An 18,363-nucleotide genomic window follows, 5' to 3' on the forward strand; every position below is an offset into this window, starting at 1 on the left:
TAGCAGTTTCACGGGAGAAAAATAGGAATTCTGCCTTCCTAAGTGCTTTGTTTTGCATTTCCCTTTCTGCAGTTCCCGCTGGATCTGGGACAGAGCTCCTCCTCTGGGTGATCCTCCTGCCTTCCCTGTCAGCTGCAGCTTCTCCTCCCCAGTGCTCAGCTCGGGCTGCCTGCCAGCTCCTGGCTGCTTTCCTGGCTGGAGCTGCAGCAGATCCCCCATTGCACTGGAAAGCTGCAGGATCAAAGGTCTGTCCTGCAGGTTAGAGAGCAAATTCCCTGGGGGGAAACCTGGGACTCCGGGTGGATAACAGGGACTGGGGCTGGAGTACAGGGTAAATAGCACTGGGCAATCTGGGATCACAAACCTCCTGCAGGTCAGGAATCCACCTTGGAATTTCAAGCTGTGAATCAGGATATTTGCATCCCTAATAGAGCAGGACAGCTCTTTATTCCTGTTCTGGGAGGGAATTGAACTTGAAGGGCCAGCTGGGTTAGGATTCTGCCCCTCTGCATACAGAATTTGCTGTGGAAAACAGGGAATGTGGTGATGTTATCTGAGCTCTGCCCTCTGCTCTGGGCAGCACAGGCTTTGCTCTGTCCTTGGCTCTCAGCCTGGAGCTTTGGGCAGGAGGTGGCTCAAGCCCAGGGCAAGGATCCTGCCCAGTGCCCCAGGGAGTTTGCAGCAGCTGGACAGGGAGGCTCTGGGGTAAGCAGGGATGGGGCTGGGCTCCTTTACCCTCTGCCCCCTCAGTTTTGGCTTCCCGTGTTTCAAAAATGATCTTGTTTTGAGTGTGAGACAGGAACAGGGGAGAGCAGGAGAGAGCCCAGGAGAGCTGAACTGAGCTGGGCCAGCAGTGCTGGGCACACCAACACCCTGTCCCTGTGCTGAGGAGCTGGGGGTGCACAGCACCCTGCCCAGCCCTGCCCAAAGCTTGGCACTGAAGGTGGGATGTGGGAGTCCATGAGGGAACAGGACTCTGGGCTTTGTGGGTTTCTTCCTCTGCTTGCTGTGCTGTTCCCACTCTCCCATGGCTCCCTTTTCAGCCTACTGCCCAGTTCCCATGAGGCACAGTCCTGGCTCTGGGATGTTTCCAGCAGGCTCCAGCCAGTTTGGACCCCAAAATCCCATGGAGGTGACCCCAGGCTCAGCCTGGTGAGCACCAGCAGGGGCAGAGCTCCTGGGCAGGGAGTGCAGGGGCTCGGGGTGCCCCAGCTGTGCCCTGGGGATCCCTGGGATGGCTCAGGAGCTGCAGCTGCTCACACCACAAGGAGCAGCCCTGGTGCCAAGGGACTGCCAACCCCAGAAATCGCGTTGGGGTGGGATCACCGCAGGCTGTGAGGGCTCTGCAGCATCTCCCACTGCTGGGACAGAAGGGCTTTGTGAGCTCCTGAGCACGGTGCCACTGGGCTTTTGTCCACCAAGACACACAAACCCTCCCTGTCTTCAATTGCATCATTAATTACACAAATGAGAGCCTTGTGCTTGGCAGCGATGCTCCGGAGCTGCTCGGGACACCCCCTTTCCATTCGGATCAATATTTCTATTTATTGGTGTAAGATTCCCCTCTTTCAGTATGCCAAGAACTTCAATAATCACGTGCTGAGGGTTCCAGTCCTGGCTGGGAATGGAGTTTGCTGCTCCCTGGGGTGGGGGGATGTGGCCAGGGCAAAAGCTTATGGAAGACACATGCATTTTCTCCCCATAAGCTGAGGAATTATTTAGGTGTCCAAGGCCAGGTGGGACAGGGCTTGGGGCAAGCTGGCCCAGGGAAAGGTGTCCCTAGACTGGAACTAGATGAGCTTTGAACTCCCATCCATGCAGCTCATGAACTTAAGGAATCTTTAAAGAAAGAAACTCCTCAGCCACTGCACTGGCAAGCACTCAAGGGCAGGGAAAGAAGACAAAACCCCATCATAATAACAATAATAATAATAATAATCTCTTCCAAAGTCTCTATCCATAAACACGAGGTATCCACAGCATTTTCAGCACCACAGCCAGAACCACCCCAGCAGCAGCCCTCACCCACAGCATCCTCCGTGCTCACTCCTGCCTGGATGGATTTTAGGGGGTGAGGAGAAGGGTGCCCAGGCCCCGCTGCCCCCACAGCTGCTGGTGCTGCCCTTGGGCGGGCAGGGAAGGGGCTGCTGGCACCACAGCCTCAGTGCCCTTTGCCACACTGCCCCGGCACCCGCGGGGCCGCGGCCTTTTTAATTTAATCACTTAAAAAATATAAATCTCTGGAAGATGTCCCTGAAACAACCCAGGCTCTCTCTCAGTCCTCCGAGTCGGTGTCGTGGCGCTGCCGGACCCCGCGGGCCGGGGGGGAGCGGGACCTGCTCCTCTTCCTGCCCTTCCTCCGCGGGGACGGGTGGTGGCCGCGGCCGTCCCTGCTCCGGCTGCGCCGGCGGGCGGGGCTGCGGCCGCCGCTGCCGCTGCTCGCCGAGGATTCCGTGTCGTGCCGCCGCCGGCTGCCGTGCCGCGGCGCCTCCGAGTGCTGCGGCGTTTTCCTGCGGTGGTGCCTGCGGGGACAGGAGGGACGCCAATAAGGTGATTCTGGCGGTGAAAAGGGGATTTTGGAAAGCCAGGAGATGCCAACGGAGCATCCTGATGCCAGCCATGACCACGTGGCTCTCCCGAATCCTTCCTCCCGTTTTGCACTGCTGATGCCCCATCCAACCCAGCTACCTCTTATCCCGATCCGGGGAAGAATCGGAGGATGAGGGGGCAGCATCCTTCTTGGAATGCTTCTCTTTGTCCTTCTTCTTCTCCTTCCTATGTTTCTTCTTTTTCTTGTTCTTTTTCTCCTTCTTCTTCTCCTTTTTGGATTTTTTGCTGCTCTCAGGTCTGCAGGGAAGAGATCAAGCAATGAGAATTCCTGCACTGAGCATCCCTCTGGCTCCAAAAACTCATCCCCATCCCTTTTTCCAGGCACATCCCACCACATCTCTCCTTTGCCAAAGAGAAGCCCACAGAGGCTTTTGGGGATGATTCAGAGAGATGCAAAATAAGCCCAGTGCCAAACAGAGCCATGGAAACATTTTGTAAAATATTTCCCATAAATGCCAGGGCATTTCTGGAGGTTTCCCACCAAAGTAGGAAAAATCCTCACCGTTTCTCCTCCACCTTCTCCTCCTTTTCCTGCTTCTTCTTGGAGACAGATGTCTCTGGGCTGCTGGAGACTTTCTGGTGCTAGGGTTGGAGAGGGGAAAAAATACAGAGTGAATCCATAAGCCCATAGCTTGTAATTGCAAGGCAAAGGGTTTTTCTCCCTTTAAAAATCAAACTTAGAAAAAAAAATTAAATTAACTTTTGGGAAAAAATTAGAATACCCTTAACAGCTGCTTCCAAATTAAAGCCCCACAAATGACCTCTGTGCCAAGAGGACACAGGAAACTCCTGCAGGTCTCTGTGCTACAATACCCAGATGGTTTTTTAGATAAAATATTCCAAGTGAGGGGCACAGCTTTTTGCCTTTTTCCATCTATTTTTGAACCTTCCAAGGACAATGTGACTGGCACCGTACCGTGAAGACCGAGAGCCCCATCTTGGCCGCCTCTCTGTCCTCCTTGGAGAGCATCACCCTGCCAGCACTGCCACTGCAGAGAGACCACAGAAAAAAGCATAAAAACACTAAAATCAAATTGTTGTGAAATTTGTGTGGGATCCTTCCCTCTCTCCTTACCTGGAGCTGCCCAAACCCACCACCCGATCCACGTCCTTCTCGTCCCGCTCGCCGCCGTCCCTCTTGCACACCTCAGCCAGGTCCTGTGGGGAGGGGGGACAGTGTCCTGTGTGTGTCCCCAAAATCAGAGCACAGGGGACACTGGGGGGACGTGTGGTGCCCCTGTTACCTCTTTACTGAGGCCCGTGGGCTGCCTCTTCAAGCTCTTGTAGCCCCTATAAAAACAAGAATAGGTGATATGTGTGTGGGGACACGCGCCTGCTGTTCTTTGGGGATTTTGTGGGGTGGGGACTCACAGTGCTGCCATCATGGCCTCCTGCTCGGCCAGGCGGACTGCAGCCAGCTCTTCCTCCCGGGATAATGGGGGCCCCGTGTCCTTCTTGCCCTTGGCATACCAGGTCAGGTCCTTGCCCTTCTGCCACCGCCCCACCGGCGCCATCAGGGAGTTCCCTGTGGGGAACAGTGACCCCCCCTCAACATCACGGCACCCCAAAACCACACAAGGGACAGGGAGGGTGAGATTTGAGCAGGATCAGCCCTTACCCAGGTAATTCTCTCGCTGTTTGTCTGTCTTGACATCCTCCCAGCTGAACTGGTCCTGGCCCCCCCGGACCCCGCCCCGGGAGGAGCCGAACATGGCGCCGCACCCCGCAGCGGATTCGGGGGGTTCTGGTGACCTGCAAAGAGATCAGCCCCGGGTTTACCCACTCCAGATCCTCCAGCAACTCTGGGGAGGCTCCTGAAGGTGCAGGGAAGCAAATTTGGCCCCCCAGGGGGGAGTGGAGTAACCAAAGGCCTTTGTTGGGGTGTTACAGGCTGGAAGCAGGGCTCATAACCCAGAGGTGGGAGGGGGTGCACAGCTTGGGGAGGGTCCCAGCCTGGGGGGACGTTGCTGAGTGGGTAGGGGGGCTTAGGGCAGCCCCAAGGGGAGTTTTAGAGCCTCAAGCAGGGTTTAGGGCCAGCAGTGGGGCAGTGACAGCTTGGGGGATTCAGGGTCTAGGAAGGGGTTGCAGAGCAAGGAGGGTTCACAGCCTGTGGGGGGAGAGTTCAGGACGAGAAGTGGGAAGGCTCTGGGTCTGCGAGGAGGTTGCAGGGTTGATGGAGGGGTTTAATGGCCACATGGAGGTTCTTGGCTTCAAGGGGGAGGGTTCATATCCTGGGGAGGTTCAGACTCTAGGAAGGGGTTCACAGCCTGGATGGGATGAAAGCTGGAAAAGGGGATCATGGCCTGGGGGTGGGCTGGGCGGGGAGGTTGTACTGCCCGAGAAGAAACTACATGGCCCAGGGTGGGACATTACCGGGGGGAGAGTTTCAGGGTCTGGGAAAAAGTTCAGGGCCGAGGGAAGCTGCAGGACCTGGACGCTGCAGGGCCTGAGGTGGGAGTTTGTCCGTCCCCGAGAAAAGCAGCGCGGGGCGGTTCCCTGCAGCCCAGGCCCCTCCGGGCTGGGGAGTGCGAGGACCGGGCGGGCCCGACCCGCGGGGTCACCCGGAGCCTCCAAATCCCCCAAATGCCCCAAATGCCCAAATCCCAAACCCGCCCCCGCTCCCCTCACGCACCTCCGGCCGCCGAGCGCGCGCCCGCCCCGCCGCTACCACCGCGGGCACCGCCGGAGGGGGGGGCGAGACGGGCGGTACCACCGCGCGGCTCAGCGCGGGGGGGAACCCCGCAGAGCCGCACCGCCCACACACGGCTGTACTTGTGTATATTTATTTATACATTTATTTTTACATTTAAACAATACTGGTGCGTCACTTCTTCCAGAACTTCTTGTAGGTGTCCAGGTCGATGCCCTCGAAGGTTTCCTCCTCCTTGGCCTTAGGCTTGCTGGGGAATTGCCGGCGCAGACGAGCCTTGCGCTCGGCTTCAGGCAGCGTGTTGCTGTCCAGGGGCATCTGGGGACACGGGGGACACGGGATGAGACCGCGCGGACACATTGTGACATCCCTAGGACACGGCACGAAACCTCTGGGACATGGTGTGAGATCCCAGGGACACAGTGTGAGCTCCCAGGACATGGTGTGGAGCCCTGGGACAAGGCATGAGACCCCCAGGGGCATGGTGTGAAATTCCCCAGCACACAGGGTGCAATCCCAGGGACACGCTGTGAGCTCCCTGGACGCATCACCAGACCCCGGGACAGGGTGTGATCCCCCTGGGACGCACCATGATCCCCCCGGGACACATGACAAGCCCTTGGGACCCCCACGCTCCCAGCCTGCCGCTGTCCCCGTACCATGAGGATCTTCTTGGGCTCGCCGTAGCGCAGGCGGACGGTGGAGCCGTCGGTGCTGACGAGCAGCAGCGGGTACAGGCGGCCGTAGCGCTGCCGCTGCAGGTGCCCGATGGCCGCGCGGTTGGAATTACTGCGGGCGCTGGCAGCGAGCGGCAGCCGGGACGGGGCCCCGAGGCGCAGGGCACTGCCGGGGGAAGGGGGGAGAGGGCCGGTGTCACCGTGAGGGTGACAGAAGCTCCGCCCGGTGTCACCGTGAGGGTGAGGGGAGCTCACAGCAGGTGTGAGGGTGACGGCAGCCCCGGCAGGTGTCACCGTGAGGGTGACGGGAGCTCCGGCGGGGCGCTCCCGGTGGGAGAGCCGCCGCTGCCCCATAGGCACCCCGGGCTCACCTCAGCGCACGGCTCGCTGCCATCGCAGCCCCGCTGTGAGGGACGGGTCTGGCACACGGAGCAGGGGACACAGCCTGGGGACAGCATGGCGATAAGGAAAGGCGCTGAGGTGGCTGTGGGGTGACACCGCCGTGTCGCCATCGCTGTGAAGCTTCCACATCCCCTCATCAGCACGGAGCAGCCCCATGACAGCTCCGGCCATGGTATGGCTTCCCCCGGCCCCGCAATGGTTTAGTCCCAGGTCTCCCCCGCCCTGGCAATGGTTCAGCCCCACTATGGTTCCCTCTATTCCCGCAATGGTTTAGCCCAACCACGTCTTCCCCTGCCCAGCCATGGGTCATTTCCATGACAGTTGCCCCCCTCTCCCCGTCATGGTTCAGCTCACCACGGTTCAAGCCCATCATGCCTCCCCCCACACCCACCTTGGTTCAGCCCTACCGCCTCTCTCCAACCATGGTTCAGCCCCACTATGGTTCCCCCCCATTCCCGCCATGGTTCGGCCCAACCACGTCTCCCCCTACCCAGCCAAGGGTCAGTTCTATGATAGCTCCCCCCTCTCCCCGTCATGGTTTAATCCCATCATGCCTCCCCCCCACACCCACCTTGGTTCAGCCCTCCCCCCTCTCTCCAACCCCAATATGGCGCCCGCCACCCCATCGTGGTTTGGACCAACACCGCCCCCTGCCCTGCTCCGCCATGGTTCGACCCATGTTGCCCCCTCCGTTGTCCCCCCAACACCCCCTCCCATCACGGCCCTGCCCGTGCTGCTCCCCCCCACCATCATGGTTCAGCCCCTCGCTCACCCCCCCCCGCCCGGCCCGCCGCGTGGTCCGTCCCGCCGCCCCGCACTCACGTGACGGCGCGCTCCCTCCTTCCCCCCGGGCCCCGCCCCCGCGGTGACGTCAGGCGCGCGGCGGTGGCGGCGGGTGCGCGCGGGGGCTGCCGGGACCGCCCCCCCCCCATCCCCTCATGATCCTCGGGCGGATGCGCGGGGCGGGGATCGCCCGGGCGGGTGAGCGGGGATGGGGCCGGGGCTCGCATCCTCACGGGGACCGCGGGCCGAGGGGCACGGCCGGCCACGGGGGGCCGAGACCCTCACAGGGGCCCTGGACAGAGGGGGTCTAACCAGCCCCAGGAGCTCCGTCACTCACAGGGGTCCTCGGCTGAGTGGCCTCGGGGCGTTCAGCCCCTCACGGAGGCTTGGAATGAGGAGTCCTGGCCGGCTCTGGGGTTCTCAGCCCCTCACAAGGGCTCTTGGCTGAGGGGGCTCAACCTGCCCTGGCGTGCCGAGCTCCTCAGGGGTTCCTCTGCTGAGGGGTCCCGGGGTCTCAGCCCCTCTTGGGGCTCTGCATTGAGGGGTCCTGGCTGGCCTTGGGGTGCTCAGCCCCTCCTGGGGGCTCCGCATTGAGGGGTCCTGGCTTCCCTTGGGGTGCTCAGCCCCTCCTGGGGGCTCTGCATTGAGGAGTCCTGGCTGGCCTTGGCCTGAGGGGGTCCAGCAGGCCCCAGGATGCTCAGCTGCTCAGAGGGTCCTGGACTGAGGGCCGTCAGCACCTCTGGGAGCTCTGAGCTGAGGGGTCCCAGCTGGCCCCAGGCTCTGAGTGCCCCATGGGGGTGTCAGGACACTGAGGTACCGACCTGGGGGTGCTGATCCCCCACAGGACCCCCTGGATGATGACCCCCCCCGCCTGGCCCCCGGGAGGCTGAGCTCTCCCTGCTCTGTCCTGTGTTATCCATATGGGATGGCTGAGGGCATGGGACAGGTCACAGCCCCACGGGGCTGTCCCCAGGCTGGCTCTGTGCCCTTCCCAACATCCACACCGGGTCCCCATGGCTGAGCTGCTCCAGGGTGGCTTTGAGGTGTCCCTGGTTGGATAAACCAGACAGGGATGTGCTTGTGGGGTTTGTGGGCACCGTAGGGTGGGGTGAGGTTAGAGGGCTTTAGGGATAAGCATTGCTCAGGTATCCTAACACACCTGTGGGGAAGTGGATGGTAAAACCCCACCGGTGTGAGCTTCACCTCTCTAGAGGTTTTCCCAGGTGGGTAGACTGGTTTCATCCTCCTGGTGGGTTCAGCTGCTGTGGTTTACAGGAGGACATGGTTTGGGAATAATGGGTTTGGACCTCCCTGATTTCTGCAGTGACCTTGAGTGAGTGGTTTGTGTTCTGTCTGCAGCATCACCACTCCCTGCAAGCCAGGGGTGCAGCCAGTGGAGAGGCTAATTAGTGCTTTGTAGGTAATTGTTTCCAGGAAAAAGCTGGCTGAGCTCCAGCTCTGTACTGCTGTGGGATGCTCTGCTCCTCACAGAATCACAGGGTGGGTGAAGTTGGAAGGTTGGAACCTCCCTGCAGGTAATTCCCTGTCTGTCACAGCAGGAGTCCTCTCCCTTTTTGGAACCTCTCCCAAATCTTTCAAAGATGGGGGTGGCACCTTTATAACAAACCTGCTAAAAATAGGGGGTGGGATTATAATCCTAATCCAGGAGCCCTTTCTCAAGGCTCCAGGGAAACCGTGCTTTAATCTTCTTTTCTTCTTCATAAGGTGGCTTTGCCTTCCCTGTAAAGCCTCTCTGCTAATCAGTTTTAATTTGTTTAACTCTTGTGATGTCTGTCCTTTGCTTCCCTGGTTATGTTGCCACCTGTGAGGTAAAATCCAGGGTGAATTTAGCAGCACAAGCAGACCAGGAGCCATTCCTTGCCTTGGGGACAACCTCCTGTGACCACCTTGTCTTTTTGCAGCTCAGAGGGGTTTATGTGGCTGTTTGTCCTCAGTCTCAGGTGTGGGAAATAATTGTTCCAGGGGTGGAACAAGAGGAGCTTTAAGGTCACTTCCAACCCAACCATTCTGGAATTGTACAAAATTCCCAGTTTGCCATCTTTCCTCCTGTGAGGGCCCAGCCCATGATGGGATTCCATGGGAGGGGAAATGCCTTTTGTTCCCTCTCAGTTTTCCTCTACAGATCTGCAGCAAGAGAAGGGATTCACAAGGGAGGCAGGAGGAAACACCTGCAAGTCTTCAGGTTTATTTTTAGCTGTTTTGAAAGAAGTGAGACGTGATCACAACCCAGGTGTCTTTTCTCTTAGGTAGGAGTATTTTGGGGAAGGAAAAGGGAGTGGAGTGGAGGAGGGGGTCACTGTGGGAGTGGTTTGGATCTGTTGGCAGAAGGAGTTTTCCTGTCGTGGAGCTGAAGTGAAGCTATGTGGATTTGGTCCAAAGAAAGAGCAATGTTCCTGCAGAAGGAAAGTGCCTGGAAGTGTTCCAGGTTGGATGGAGCTTGGAGCAGCCTGGCCTAGTGGGAATTGTCCTTGCCCATGGCAGGGGTGGGGAATTAGATGGTCTGGAAGGTCCTTTCCAACACAAACCCTTCCAGGATTCTACACAGACCAAATCCTCGTGCCTGCAGGGACAGGAGCAGCTTTACTGTTTTCCATAATCCCAGCCCAGCAAGGACTGCCACCCCTCAGCCTTTTGGGGATGTTGGCTGCAGCTTTGCCAGCCAGGAGAGCAGGGAGTGGAGGAGGAACCAGGGGGAGATTAAAGCTCAGCAGGGTTGTTCTCATTGGCCACCTTCAAATTGCAGCTCGTTAATTAAGGCTTTAGGAGCTCACAAATAGCCCGGCTCTGTCCCCAGGAGCCTGTGCTGCAGCCACTGCTTTCCTTGGCTGGAAGGGAGCACAAGGAGAAGGTAAGGATGTGCTGGAGCCTGCTCCCAGCCCATTCCTCTGCCCCCTTCCCAGTTTGTCTGGGGTTGAATGGAATGATTGGAAGTGATTTGGGCAGCTTTAAATTTCTGCTGGTGTTTGCTAAGGGCAGGTGAAATTCTGAGGGAGATGAGGGCAAAGCTCTTTTTCTTCTGGCTGGGATCTGGGACTGAGATTTGTGCATCCAGCACAGTTCTCGTTGGCACAGCTGGGTCCTGGAGGGGAATCTGGAACACCTGGAAATCCAGGCTGGCACCCCAGTGTCACTTTTGGGGTGCTTGTGGAAGCTGGTGTGTGATGGAGCAGCATTGTTTGGGGGCAGATGTGTTGGGATGTCTGAAGGGGATGGATTTGTGTGGAGTGTTTTCCAAGGAATGCTGAGGGCTCACCTGATGAAATTATGTGGGACAGAAGAACTGTGAGGAACAGAGAGAAGAAAATGCTTTGGGTAACTGCTCTGCTCCCTTGTTGCAAGCACTGAGTAGCATTTCCCTGCCGAACATTTAGGCAAAATCTGTGGTTTTTGGAAATTACAGAAGTTTAAGGACCAAGGGAACGGTAGGAAAGCCCCCAAAGGACTGCCTAGAGTTTGTTCAGCCTTCTGCTTTTGGGGTGATGGAGCCTAACCCGGCACCGTGGTGATGAGATTGGTCCTCCCACGATTTCATCTCTTGGATCTCTGAGGCTGCGGCACTCGGAGGGCACTAAGCAAAAAAAAAGAAGAAATAAAGGAATTTCCTTATGGATGATTATCGACCGTGGGTGTTCTCACCGCCCACGCTGCCGCTGTTGGCCCCTCCTCAGCCTTTGTGCCTTAAACCCCGTCCCTTGGCGCAGCCCGGGATGAGCTGCGGTCAGACGAGGATCCTCGGGGAGCAGAGGGAAAAGTTGTGTAATTCTCTGTGTCGTGCTGCCCGAGGGAGCAGGGATTTAGGGCTGGAAACGCGTCCCGCTCCCGCAGCGGGGTCAGGGAGAGGGAGCCCGGCGGGATTAGCCCGCGGCCGCTCTGGTGAGACAGCATTTGGCTTAAGGCTGTTTGAAAAGTGATGTGTAAGGTCAGGGTGACATTGCCATGAGCTAATTTAAAATGGAAAGGCATTATCTGCCTCTTGGCTGGTGGCTCCCCAGGCCACACCCAGCCCGGGAGGCTGAGGAAATGACTTTATTACTTGCTGAAAGTAATTTCTTAAATAGGAAGGACTTGTTTGATTTGTCCCACTGTTGCCAGCACTTCTGGTTTGGAAGCTGCTGATGGGTGAGGGTCTCCGTGGTACCCCCACACCTTTACACAGCATTTCTTCTTTTTCCCATGTGGATAATTAACCTTCCTTCCCCTCCAGAGACACAGGAACATGAAATCATCTTTTTTCTTTCTTTCTTTCTGACTGAAGAAACAACTGCAGCAAGTTCTGTGTGGCCCCGGGCTGCATTTTTTTCACCTGTACCAGGAACTGATCTCTGGATCTCTTTCTTGCCATGAAACACCTGCAGATGGAGTTGGTGCTTCAGGAAATGTGGGAATAAACCCCTGAGCCATTCATGGCAGTGATTGCTCCTGAGTTCAGATGCTGTTGCAAGGATTTGGGGGTTGGTGATAGAAAGTTTTAGGTGCAAACTCTCTTTGAAGCTCCTTTCTCCCTGTGAGAGGGAAGGGACTGGGGCTGTACCTCTGTCCCATGATTCCAAATGCCACCAGGCACAAATAGGATTTTGTTCCTTTTAGAGAGAGTTTTCCTTAGGATTTTGGTCCCAGTGAGACCCAGCTGTGATGGAAAACAGCTGGCTTCAATCATCCCAGTTTAGTGGCAGCTAAATCCCAGTTTCCCCCTTCTTTGGGTTACATCCTATGAGTTTAACCTCAGTCTCCTGAGAAATGTTTCTGCACTCCCCATGCTTTTTATCAGCTCTGAGCTTGTGATTTTGCATCCTTTCAGCTTTTGCTGCATAAATTTGTACCCAAGGGTAAAGGATTGGTGCTGTTTTGAGGGGCTTGAGCACTCCTGGGAATTCACAGGTGCGTTTCCATGGTTGTTTCTAACCAGACACATTTTTCTGTCTCTCCCCAGTCATGCAGGGACCAAGGCCAGTGGTTCTGAGTGGCCCATCAGGTGCAGGGAAGAGCACTTTGTTAAAGAAACTGCTCAAAGATTATGAGAACGTCTTCGGCTTCAGCGTCTCCCGTGAGTATCCAGGGCTGGGCTCTGGAGGAGCTCAGCAGGGCCAGCTCAGAGCTGCCTCTATTTATACATGGTTTCTCATGGCTTGGCTGTGTCCCAGTCTGCCTGTGGGCTCTTGGGGATGTTTAAATCATTCAGGGCACCTTTTACTCCTGGTATTGAGTGGTGAGTCTAAGTTTTGTCTGGACTAGCACCTTTCCAGGTTTAGTGACTCCCCACATCTCAAAACACAACTCAGAGAGGAAACAAAGTTCTTCTGAGTGATTCTTAACTGTGAAAGTAACAAAATCCCCCCACATTTCTGCTTGAAAAGCCATTTGAGATTTCAATGGAGCTTTGCAAGGTGTTTTTATGTCTGTTCCCAATATGTGTTTTATTGTCCCAACACTTTGTGTACTGCAAGTAAAATCTGTGCTTTGAGATCTGGATTCCCTCCGCCATGAACAAACAAAATACTGGATATTTAAAAATCTAATGCTATGGGAGGAGAAAGAAACTTTAAAATATCCATCTTGTATGTGTGTGTGTGTCATCCTATGCTCCTTATTCAACTGCATCTCAACTCACTCCAAACTAAACCTTATTTTCTCCCAAATTGCCTCTTGGTAGAGATTTTTTCCCTTGGAAATCCACGTGCCACTTGGATCTTGGCATTTCTTTGATCCTGCAACACCCATGGGTGATGTACAGAATTTACAGAGCTGGTTTTTCTTTCTTTTTTCCCCTGCAGATACCACAAGGCAGCCGAGACCTGGAGAAGTGAATGGCAAAGGTGAGCCTGTTGCAGTCAGGGCTGTCTCATTGGACTCTCCAAATAATTCAGGTTTTCCAAGCTGGGCTCTCATTTTAGGTACTGTGCTCTGAACTTGATTGGATTTTCCAAAGTTCCAGGTAGTTCTGGGGACATATCTCCAATGGCCACTGCTTTGGGAAGTGCAGCTGCTTAATGAGATGGTTTTAGCTGTATCAATGGCTTGTGCCCAGCTGTTTTCTCATGTATTTGCATATTTAAGAAACAACCAAATGAGGTTTGTTCTTAATTTCCAATGGCGGTTTTCCCTCTGAAGGGACAGAAAGGAATTTCAACAGAAGATAAATACTCCTTTTTAGTTAGTTTGATGTTCCCTTTTATCTCCCTCTCTCTCATCCCATTCTGGTCTTTAATTAGAAATCCTTTCAAATGAAAGGCCTTACCATTCCTGCTGTAATGTGTCCCACACCTGGAGGCAAGGGGGAAGAAGTTCCCACTGCACCAGGAATGGGAAAGGATATGAAAGATGGGGTAGAGCAGCATTTTTGGCCACACAGAAAACTCCAGAATGTTTTGAGCAGATGTTTGGACAGTTGGTGTGGAAGTAGGAAGTGAATCCTTGTCAAAAACAGATTTTTAGTGTCTTCTCCCCCAAAAACCCACGGGTGTAATTTTGACCATGAACTTTACCTTCAGAATGTTAATTTCTGTCCATTTTCCTTTCTCCAGATTATCACTTTGTGACCAGAGAGGAAATGCAGAAGGAAATTGATGCTGGTGAATTTATTGAGCACGCGGAGTTCTCCGGGAACATGTATGGGACAAGGTAGGTCAGCTGTCCCTGCCTGTGCCACAGGGGCTGCAATTGGACAGTCCTGAAGATCCTTCCCAATCCAAACTGTTCTGGGATTCTAGAAAATAAATTCAGAATCTCTCCAAGCCCCTGAGGATGTTCCTGCTCACATGTGGGATAAGATGGATAGTCCCTCATGCTTAGCAGAAGAGTTGAAGTTCTCACCAGTCCTTTCTGCTCTCCTGAGTCATGAGTGGATTATGATAAATGATTACAAAGCTTGAGGCAATTCCCCATGTTGGGGAAGAGGAATTGTCTTTACAGCATATAAAAGTCACCACTTGAAAAACTAGGTGGAGAATTAAGTGCATCTTGTGACCCAGATGGAGCATCCATGTCCATCCAGCATCCTTCAGGAGAGCATGTGGAGTCAGTGGATCTCTGGAGAAGGGGGGTTCTCAGTGCTTTTGCTTTTCAATGAAGATTATTTCCATGTTTGTCACAGAATCCCAGGATGGTTTGGATTGGAAGGGACCTTTAAGATGGTCCCTCCTGCCATTAGCAGGGAACCTCCTGCCATTAGCAGGGAACTTCCCTCTGGGTGGTAAAGCTCTGCCAAGGCAAGAGTTAATGCACATCCCACCCATCCTGTGGCATAGTCACACATGATCCATCCCCACACCTTCCAGCATGGCTTTGCCAGCCTCTCTAGCAGGAGACAGCAGCTCCCTGCTCCACCCAGAGCAGTGGCACTTGGAGAAACTCCTTATCAAGAGCAGAGCAGGCTCTGTCCTCTCCTGCTGCAGTTTGGGGAGCCCTGTGAGGTTCCCCTGCTGCTGAAAGGGACACCCCAACCCCGCTGTGTCACTGTCATATTTAATGAAAAATCCTTTGCCAGGATTTTTCTCCTGAGAAGCCTCAGAAAAGAAATGTAAACAATAATTATCTGATTGCTTGGAACGTGGTCTGGAGGTTGCTCACCAACAGGTGCATCTTGGATTGGTTCCATGTGAATTGTTTTTAATTAGTGACCAATCCCAGTTCAGCTGTGTCTGGACTCTGGTCAGTCATGGGTTTTTATTGTTCATTCCTTTCTAGCCTTCTGATGTCTCCTTTCTCTTTAGTGTAGTTTCAGTATGTAATTTTCTTTTAATATAATATAATATATATCATAAAATAATAAATCAGCCTTCTGAACCATGGAGTCAAGATTCTCAACTCTTCCCTCGTCCTGGGGACCCACGACAACACCGCAACAATTAATAACCACAGCCCTGGGCTCTCTGACCCTTCCCTGTGTGCTGTGTCCCCAGTAAAGGAGCTGTGCAGGCCGTGCAGGCCCAGAACCAGATCTGTGTCCTCGACATCGACATCCAGGGCGTGAAGAACATCAAGAAGACGGAGCTGAACCCCATCTACATCTCGGTGCAGCCGCCGTCCATTGAGATCCTGGTGAGCGCCCGCCTTGCTTTGCCGTTAGCACTTAGAGGTAATCAGCAGCCACGGCTCCCCCTTCCCTCTGCAGGGCCCTGCTCTCAGTGGGGAGGACATTCCCAAGCATATCCCTGTAGGAGTGTGCCACAGAGTGACAAAACTGTCCTTTGTCCCCTCAAAAAGGAAAGAAGCCCAGAAGTTTCTCTCCTTGATTAGGTGAAAAAGCCCCATAGGTTTAGGGGACTTCACCTCAAACTTGAAGATAGCTAACTGGACAGAAGCCAAAAAGTCCTGCCTGGACAATTTAGTAGAAAAAGAAGTGAACAAAGAAACTAATGGCTTTTGTGAGGTGTTTTACCAGGAGCAAGACCTCTGGTACCTGGCTCAGTTTTTCTCTGTTTGTTATTTTGCCTTTTATTAAGCCTTTTTGTTTCCAACACTGCAACAGAAACCATGCTGTTGATTTTTATGCCTCCAAGGGTAGCTGAGCTATCTTGGGTGTGAAATAGACCTCCAAGAGCTTATGGGACCTGGCTTGAGGAGGCTACTATAACATATCTCCACCCAGCCTTTGACTCTCAGGAATAAATCTTCCTGTGTTTTGTTTTTTGAGTCTTTCCTCAGTGTTTTCCTTGCCTTGGTTATGGACTGCATTGCAGCATGGCCAGTCTTTAAAAGCATTAATTGTGCTTCATGCTGTGCTGAGATTTGCCTCCACAGTTAATATTAAACCCAGTGAGGCTGGTTTTGTGCAGTATCTTAAATTCTGTGCCCCTCTGGTCTTACCCTGTGTAAGTGATTGCAGTGGGACTCTTGCAGCAGTGGTTCACAGAGGGATGAGGACACATGAGGACAACTCCTGACTCTCCCCTCTTGCTCTCAGTACATCAGGCAGGCTCTGTTTCTCGTTGAGTTTGTGGAGGAGGAAGCCAGCAGCGCCAGATGCCAGAGCCCAGCAGAGAAATCTCATTTCCAGCAGTACCTGGAAAAATAAATAAATGACAGGGAGGTAAAAGAAATCTGGGACCCTGAACTGTGGGTAGGAGATCTCAAGCCCAGTTTGGCCACTGGTTTGCACTGGGCTGTAAGTGAGGCCCCTCACCCTTTGCAGGGTGTTCTCATGTGCCCGTGGTCACAGACAGCACCTGCCTGAGGGCTGGGGGGGTTTGTGCCTGCAGCTTTCAGAACACTCATTTCCTTCATGTCTCTGTCCCTGGGTTTAGGAGAAACGACTGCGGGACCGAAAGACTGAGACAGAGGAGAGTTTACAGAAGCGTTTGACTGCAGCCCGTGTGGACCTGGAGCTCAGTGAGTCCTTGGAGTGCTGTGTGCAGGGAGGGAGGTGCCTGGGTGATTTGGGAGCTGGTTTTGGTGGCAACATCTGATGTGTGCTCTCCAGCAGCGCTGGCAGGGCTTGCCATGAGCCGAGTTGGATCACTGCTGCATTTCCCACTGCACTTCCTTGGGGGAGGTTGGCAGAGCAGTTCATTAGCAGCAGCTGATCTAATAATAGTACTAAAAAATCATATTAAAATGCCATGGGGCTTTGTGCATGAGAGCTGACACAGGGAAGAAAAATTGTCCTCTAACTCTGTCCTCATCTCCTTTCCCAGGTAAAGAGCCTGGGCTGTTTGACCTGGTCATCATTAATGATGATTTAGAAAAGGCCTATTCTGAATTGAAGGAGGTGCTGCTGGAGGTGAGTCCTTGAGGATTTTCTCCCCCTCATTCCTGGGCCAGATAGGTGAGGGTCTGTTCTCAGGCAGCCACAGAAATGTCACCTCATCCCACACTTGGTCTGCTTTGAGCTGCTGAGGGACAGATTGAGTACAAGTGATGATGGATCAGAGAGTGGGAAATGAATCCAACACAATCCTGAGCTGGGGCAAAGTAAACATTCATCCCTGGGTAGCAGAGAAGGGGATTCCTATTTCTGGAGCTTCCAATTCAAACCTGGCCCTGTCCCTAAAGGTGAGCTCAGGTCCTGTGATGTCATGGAACTGGTCTGAGTTTTTGGTTGTCACCATGATATTTTCAGAAAAATCCCTTTGCCAGGATTTTTCTCCTGAGAAGCTGAGAAGCCTCAGAAAAGGAATGTAAACAATAATTATCTGATCGCTTGGAATGTGGTCTGGAGGTTGCTCACCAACAGGTGCATCTTGGATTGGTTCCATGTCAATTGTTTTTAATTAATGACCAGTCCAGCTGTGTTGGACTCTCTGGTCGGTCTGGGTTTTTATTATCATTCTTGTTTAGCTGCCTGATGTCTCCTTTCTCTTTAGTGTAGTTTCAGTATATAATTTCTTTCAATATAATATAATATCATAAAAAAATAAATCAGCCTTCTGAGAACTTGGAGTCAAATTCTCATCTCTCACCTCGTCCTGGGACCCACAACACCGCAACTGTTGGTCACTCCTGGTCTGCTAAGCTGTGAAACCAGGAGTTGTTTCCCAAAGAGTGGCAGATTCTCAGTCTCTTTCCCTCTCTCCTTGCAGGAAATCAAGAAGACCGAAGAATCCAGGAAGTCCTGAGCCGGCCCTGCTTGGGCGTTTCAATTTTGCACATCATTCCCGAAGCTCGCCACAGCTCTTTATTCCAAAAGACATTCCCTTTAGGCTGCTCCTACCCCCAACTCACCCTAGGATGTTTATATTAAAAGGAAAGAAAAGGAAACCTGCTCATGCTTGTGCTTCTGTTCCCTGCATGTTCAGCACATGCTCCCTCAGGTTTGTGCCTGGATTCTTCGGGAGCTGCCAAAGGGCTGAGCCCTCCTGGACAGCTGTAGAGAAGCTGTTGGGCTGATGTGCTTGGAGGCAGCAATAAATCCCTTTTCCTAGGGGGACTCCTCTGCATCCAGTAGCTGCTGCTTGTACAGGTCTCTGTTCTGAGACCTAGTGAGCTTTGTACTTCATTTCCCAAGTTTTCTTTAGCTTTAATATTGATGTTTTTATGAAACTTCTAAGCCCTTCGGTCCCTCCAGCAGAACACATCCTGAGTGTCCTTGGGTTGGTTTCTCACACTGTGAGAACTGTGGGGACAAGCTTGGGAGAGCTGAGGGTGTTCCCCTGGAGAGGAGAAGGCTCCAGGGAGAGCTCAGAGCCCTGCCAGGGCCTGAAGGGGCTCCAGGGGAGCTGGAGAGGGACTGGGGACAAGGGATGGAGGGACAGGACACAGGGAATGGCTCCCACTGCCAGAGGG

General features: G+C 53.8%; 3 protein-coding genes across 8 annotated transcripts; 1 reads left to right on the forward strand and 2 right to left on the reverse strand.

Annotated features, from left to right (window-relative positions):
• Nucleotides 1-1,921: 1,921 nt before the first annotated feature.
• On the reverse strand, nucleotides 1,922-5,294 carry C1H1orf35 (chromosome 1 C1orf35 homolog). 2 transcript variants are annotated; one of them, XM_059838098.1, is made up of 9 exons: nucleotides 5,243-5,294; nucleotides 4,229-4,362; nucleotides 3,982-4,135; nucleotides 3,855-3,900; nucleotides 3,686-3,768; nucleotides 3,527-3,599; nucleotides 3,113-3,192; nucleotides 2,689-2,847; nucleotides 1,922-2,522 (listed from the first exon to the last, which is right to left on the reverse strand). In XM_059838098.1, the coding sequence occupies exons 2-9, from the start codon at nucleotides 4,320-4,322 to the stop codon at nucleotides 2,276-2,278; spliced, it is 936 nt and encodes a 311-aa protein (XP_059694081.1). In that variant the 5' UTR covers nucleotides 4,323-4,362; nucleotides 5,243-5,294; the 3' UTR covers nucleotides 1,922-2,275. The 2 variants fall into 2 exon arrangements, with proteins under 2 accessions (XP_059694081.1, XP_059694089.1); XM_059838106.1 differs by lacking the exon at nucleotides 5,243-5,294 and adding an exon at nucleotides 4,984-5,004.
• An 83-nt stretch (nucleotides 5,295-5,377) lies between these two features.
• Nucleotides 5,378-7,207, reverse strand: MRPL55 (mitochondrial ribosomal protein L55). 2 transcript variants are annotated; one of them, XM_059838173.1, is made up of 4 exons: nucleotides 7,162-7,207; nucleotides 6,309-6,382; nucleotides 5,920-6,103; nucleotides 5,378-5,578 (listed from the first exon to the last, which is right to left on the reverse strand). In XM_059838173.1, exons 2-4 carry the CDS (start codon nucleotides 6,329-6,331, stop codon nucleotides 5,435-5,437), a joined length of 351 nt encoding a protein of 116 aa, XP_059694156.1. In that variant the 5' UTR covers nucleotides 6,332-6,382; nucleotides 7,162-7,207; the 3' UTR covers nucleotides 5,378-5,434. The 2 variants fall into 2 exon arrangements, with proteins under 2 accessions (XP_059694156.1, XP_059694146.1); XM_059838163.1 differs by lacking the exon at nucleotides 7,162-7,207 and adding an exon at nucleotides 7,112-7,159 and having other exon boundaries at nucleotides 6,309-6,381.
• GUK1 (guanylate kinase 1) lies at nucleotides 7,192-17,838 on the forward strand. Of its 4 annotated transcripts, XM_059838127.1 has the most exons (9): nucleotides 9,269-9,389; nucleotides 9,887-9,991; nucleotides 12,074-12,187; nucleotides 12,915-12,956; nucleotides 13,665-13,761; nucleotides 15,042-15,180; nucleotides 16,386-16,470; nucleotides 16,776-16,861; nucleotides 17,661-17,838. In XM_059838127.1, exons 3-9 carry the CDS (start codon nucleotides 12,076-12,078, stop codon nucleotides 17,694-17,696), a joined length of 597 nt encoding a protein of 198 aa, XP_059694110.1. In that variant the 5' UTR covers nucleotides 9,269-9,389; nucleotides 9,887-9,991; nucleotides 12,074-12,075; the 3' UTR covers nucleotides 17,697-17,838. The 4 variants fall into 4 exon arrangements, 3 of the variants coding, with proteins under 3 accessions (XP_059694102.1, XP_059694118.1, XP_059694110.1); XM_059838119.1 differs by lacking the exons at nucleotides 9,269-9,389; nucleotides 9,887-9,991 and adding an exon at nucleotides 7,192-7,320; XR_009485283.1 differs by lacking the exons at nucleotides 9,269-9,389; nucleotides 9,887-9,991; nucleotides 17,661-17,838 and adding exons at nucleotides 7,277-7,320; nucleotides 16,046-16,171 and having other exon boundaries at nucleotides 16,776-16,794.
• The last annotated feature ends 525 nt before the right edge of the window (nucleotides 17,839-18,363 follow it).

Source organism: Haemorhous mexicanus, chromosome 1, assembly GCF_027477595.1.
Source record: "Haemorhous mexicanus isolate bHaeMex1 chromosome 1, bHaeMex1.pri, whole genome shotgun sequence".
Classification (NCBI taxonomy): domain Eukaryota; kingdom Metazoa; phylum Chordata; class Aves; order Passeriformes; family Fringillidae; genus Haemorhous; species Haemorhous mexicanus.

Excerpts from the sequence above, each read along its gene's own strand:
- GUK1 (XM_059838119.1), top strand. The coding sequence starts at position 7,278 with ATGATCCTCGGGCGGATGCGCGGGGCGGGGATCGCCCGGGCGG. Across the intron at positions 12,188-12,914 it reads CTTCGGCTTCAGCGTCTCCC|ATACCACAAGGCAGCCGAGA; the intron begins GTGAGTATCCAG and ends TTTCCCCTGCAG. Across the intron at positions 12,957-13,664 it reads TGGAGAAGTGAATGGCAAAG|ATTATCACTTTGTGACCAGA; the intron begins GTGAGCCTGTTG and ends TCCTTTCTCCAG.
- C1H1orf35 (XM_059838098.1), bottom strand. The coding sequence starts at position 4,322 with ATGTTCGGCTCCTCCCGGGGCGGGGTCCGGGGGGGCCAGGACCAGTTC. Across the intron at positions 3,901-3,981 it reads GAGGCCATGATGGCAGCACT|GGGCTACAAGAGCTTGAAGA; the intron begins GTGAGTCCCCAC and ends TTGTTTTTATAG. Across the intron at positions 3,193-3,526 it reads TGGGGCTCTCGGTCTTCACG|CACCAGAAAGTCTCCAGCAG; the intron begins GTACGGTGCCAG and ends CTCCAACCCTAG.
- MRPL55 (XM_059838173.1), bottom strand. The coding sequence starts at position 6,331 with ATGGCAGCGAGCCGTGCGCTGAG. Across the intron at positions 6,104-6,308 it reads GCAGCGAGCCGTGCGCTGAG|TGCCCTGCGCCTCGGGGCCC; the intron begins GTGAGCCCGGGG and ends TTCCCCCGGCAG. Across the intron at positions 5,579-5,919 it reads AGCCCAAGAAGATCCTCATG|ATGCCCCTGGACAGCAACAC; the intron begins GTACGGGGACAG and ends CCGTGTCCCCAG.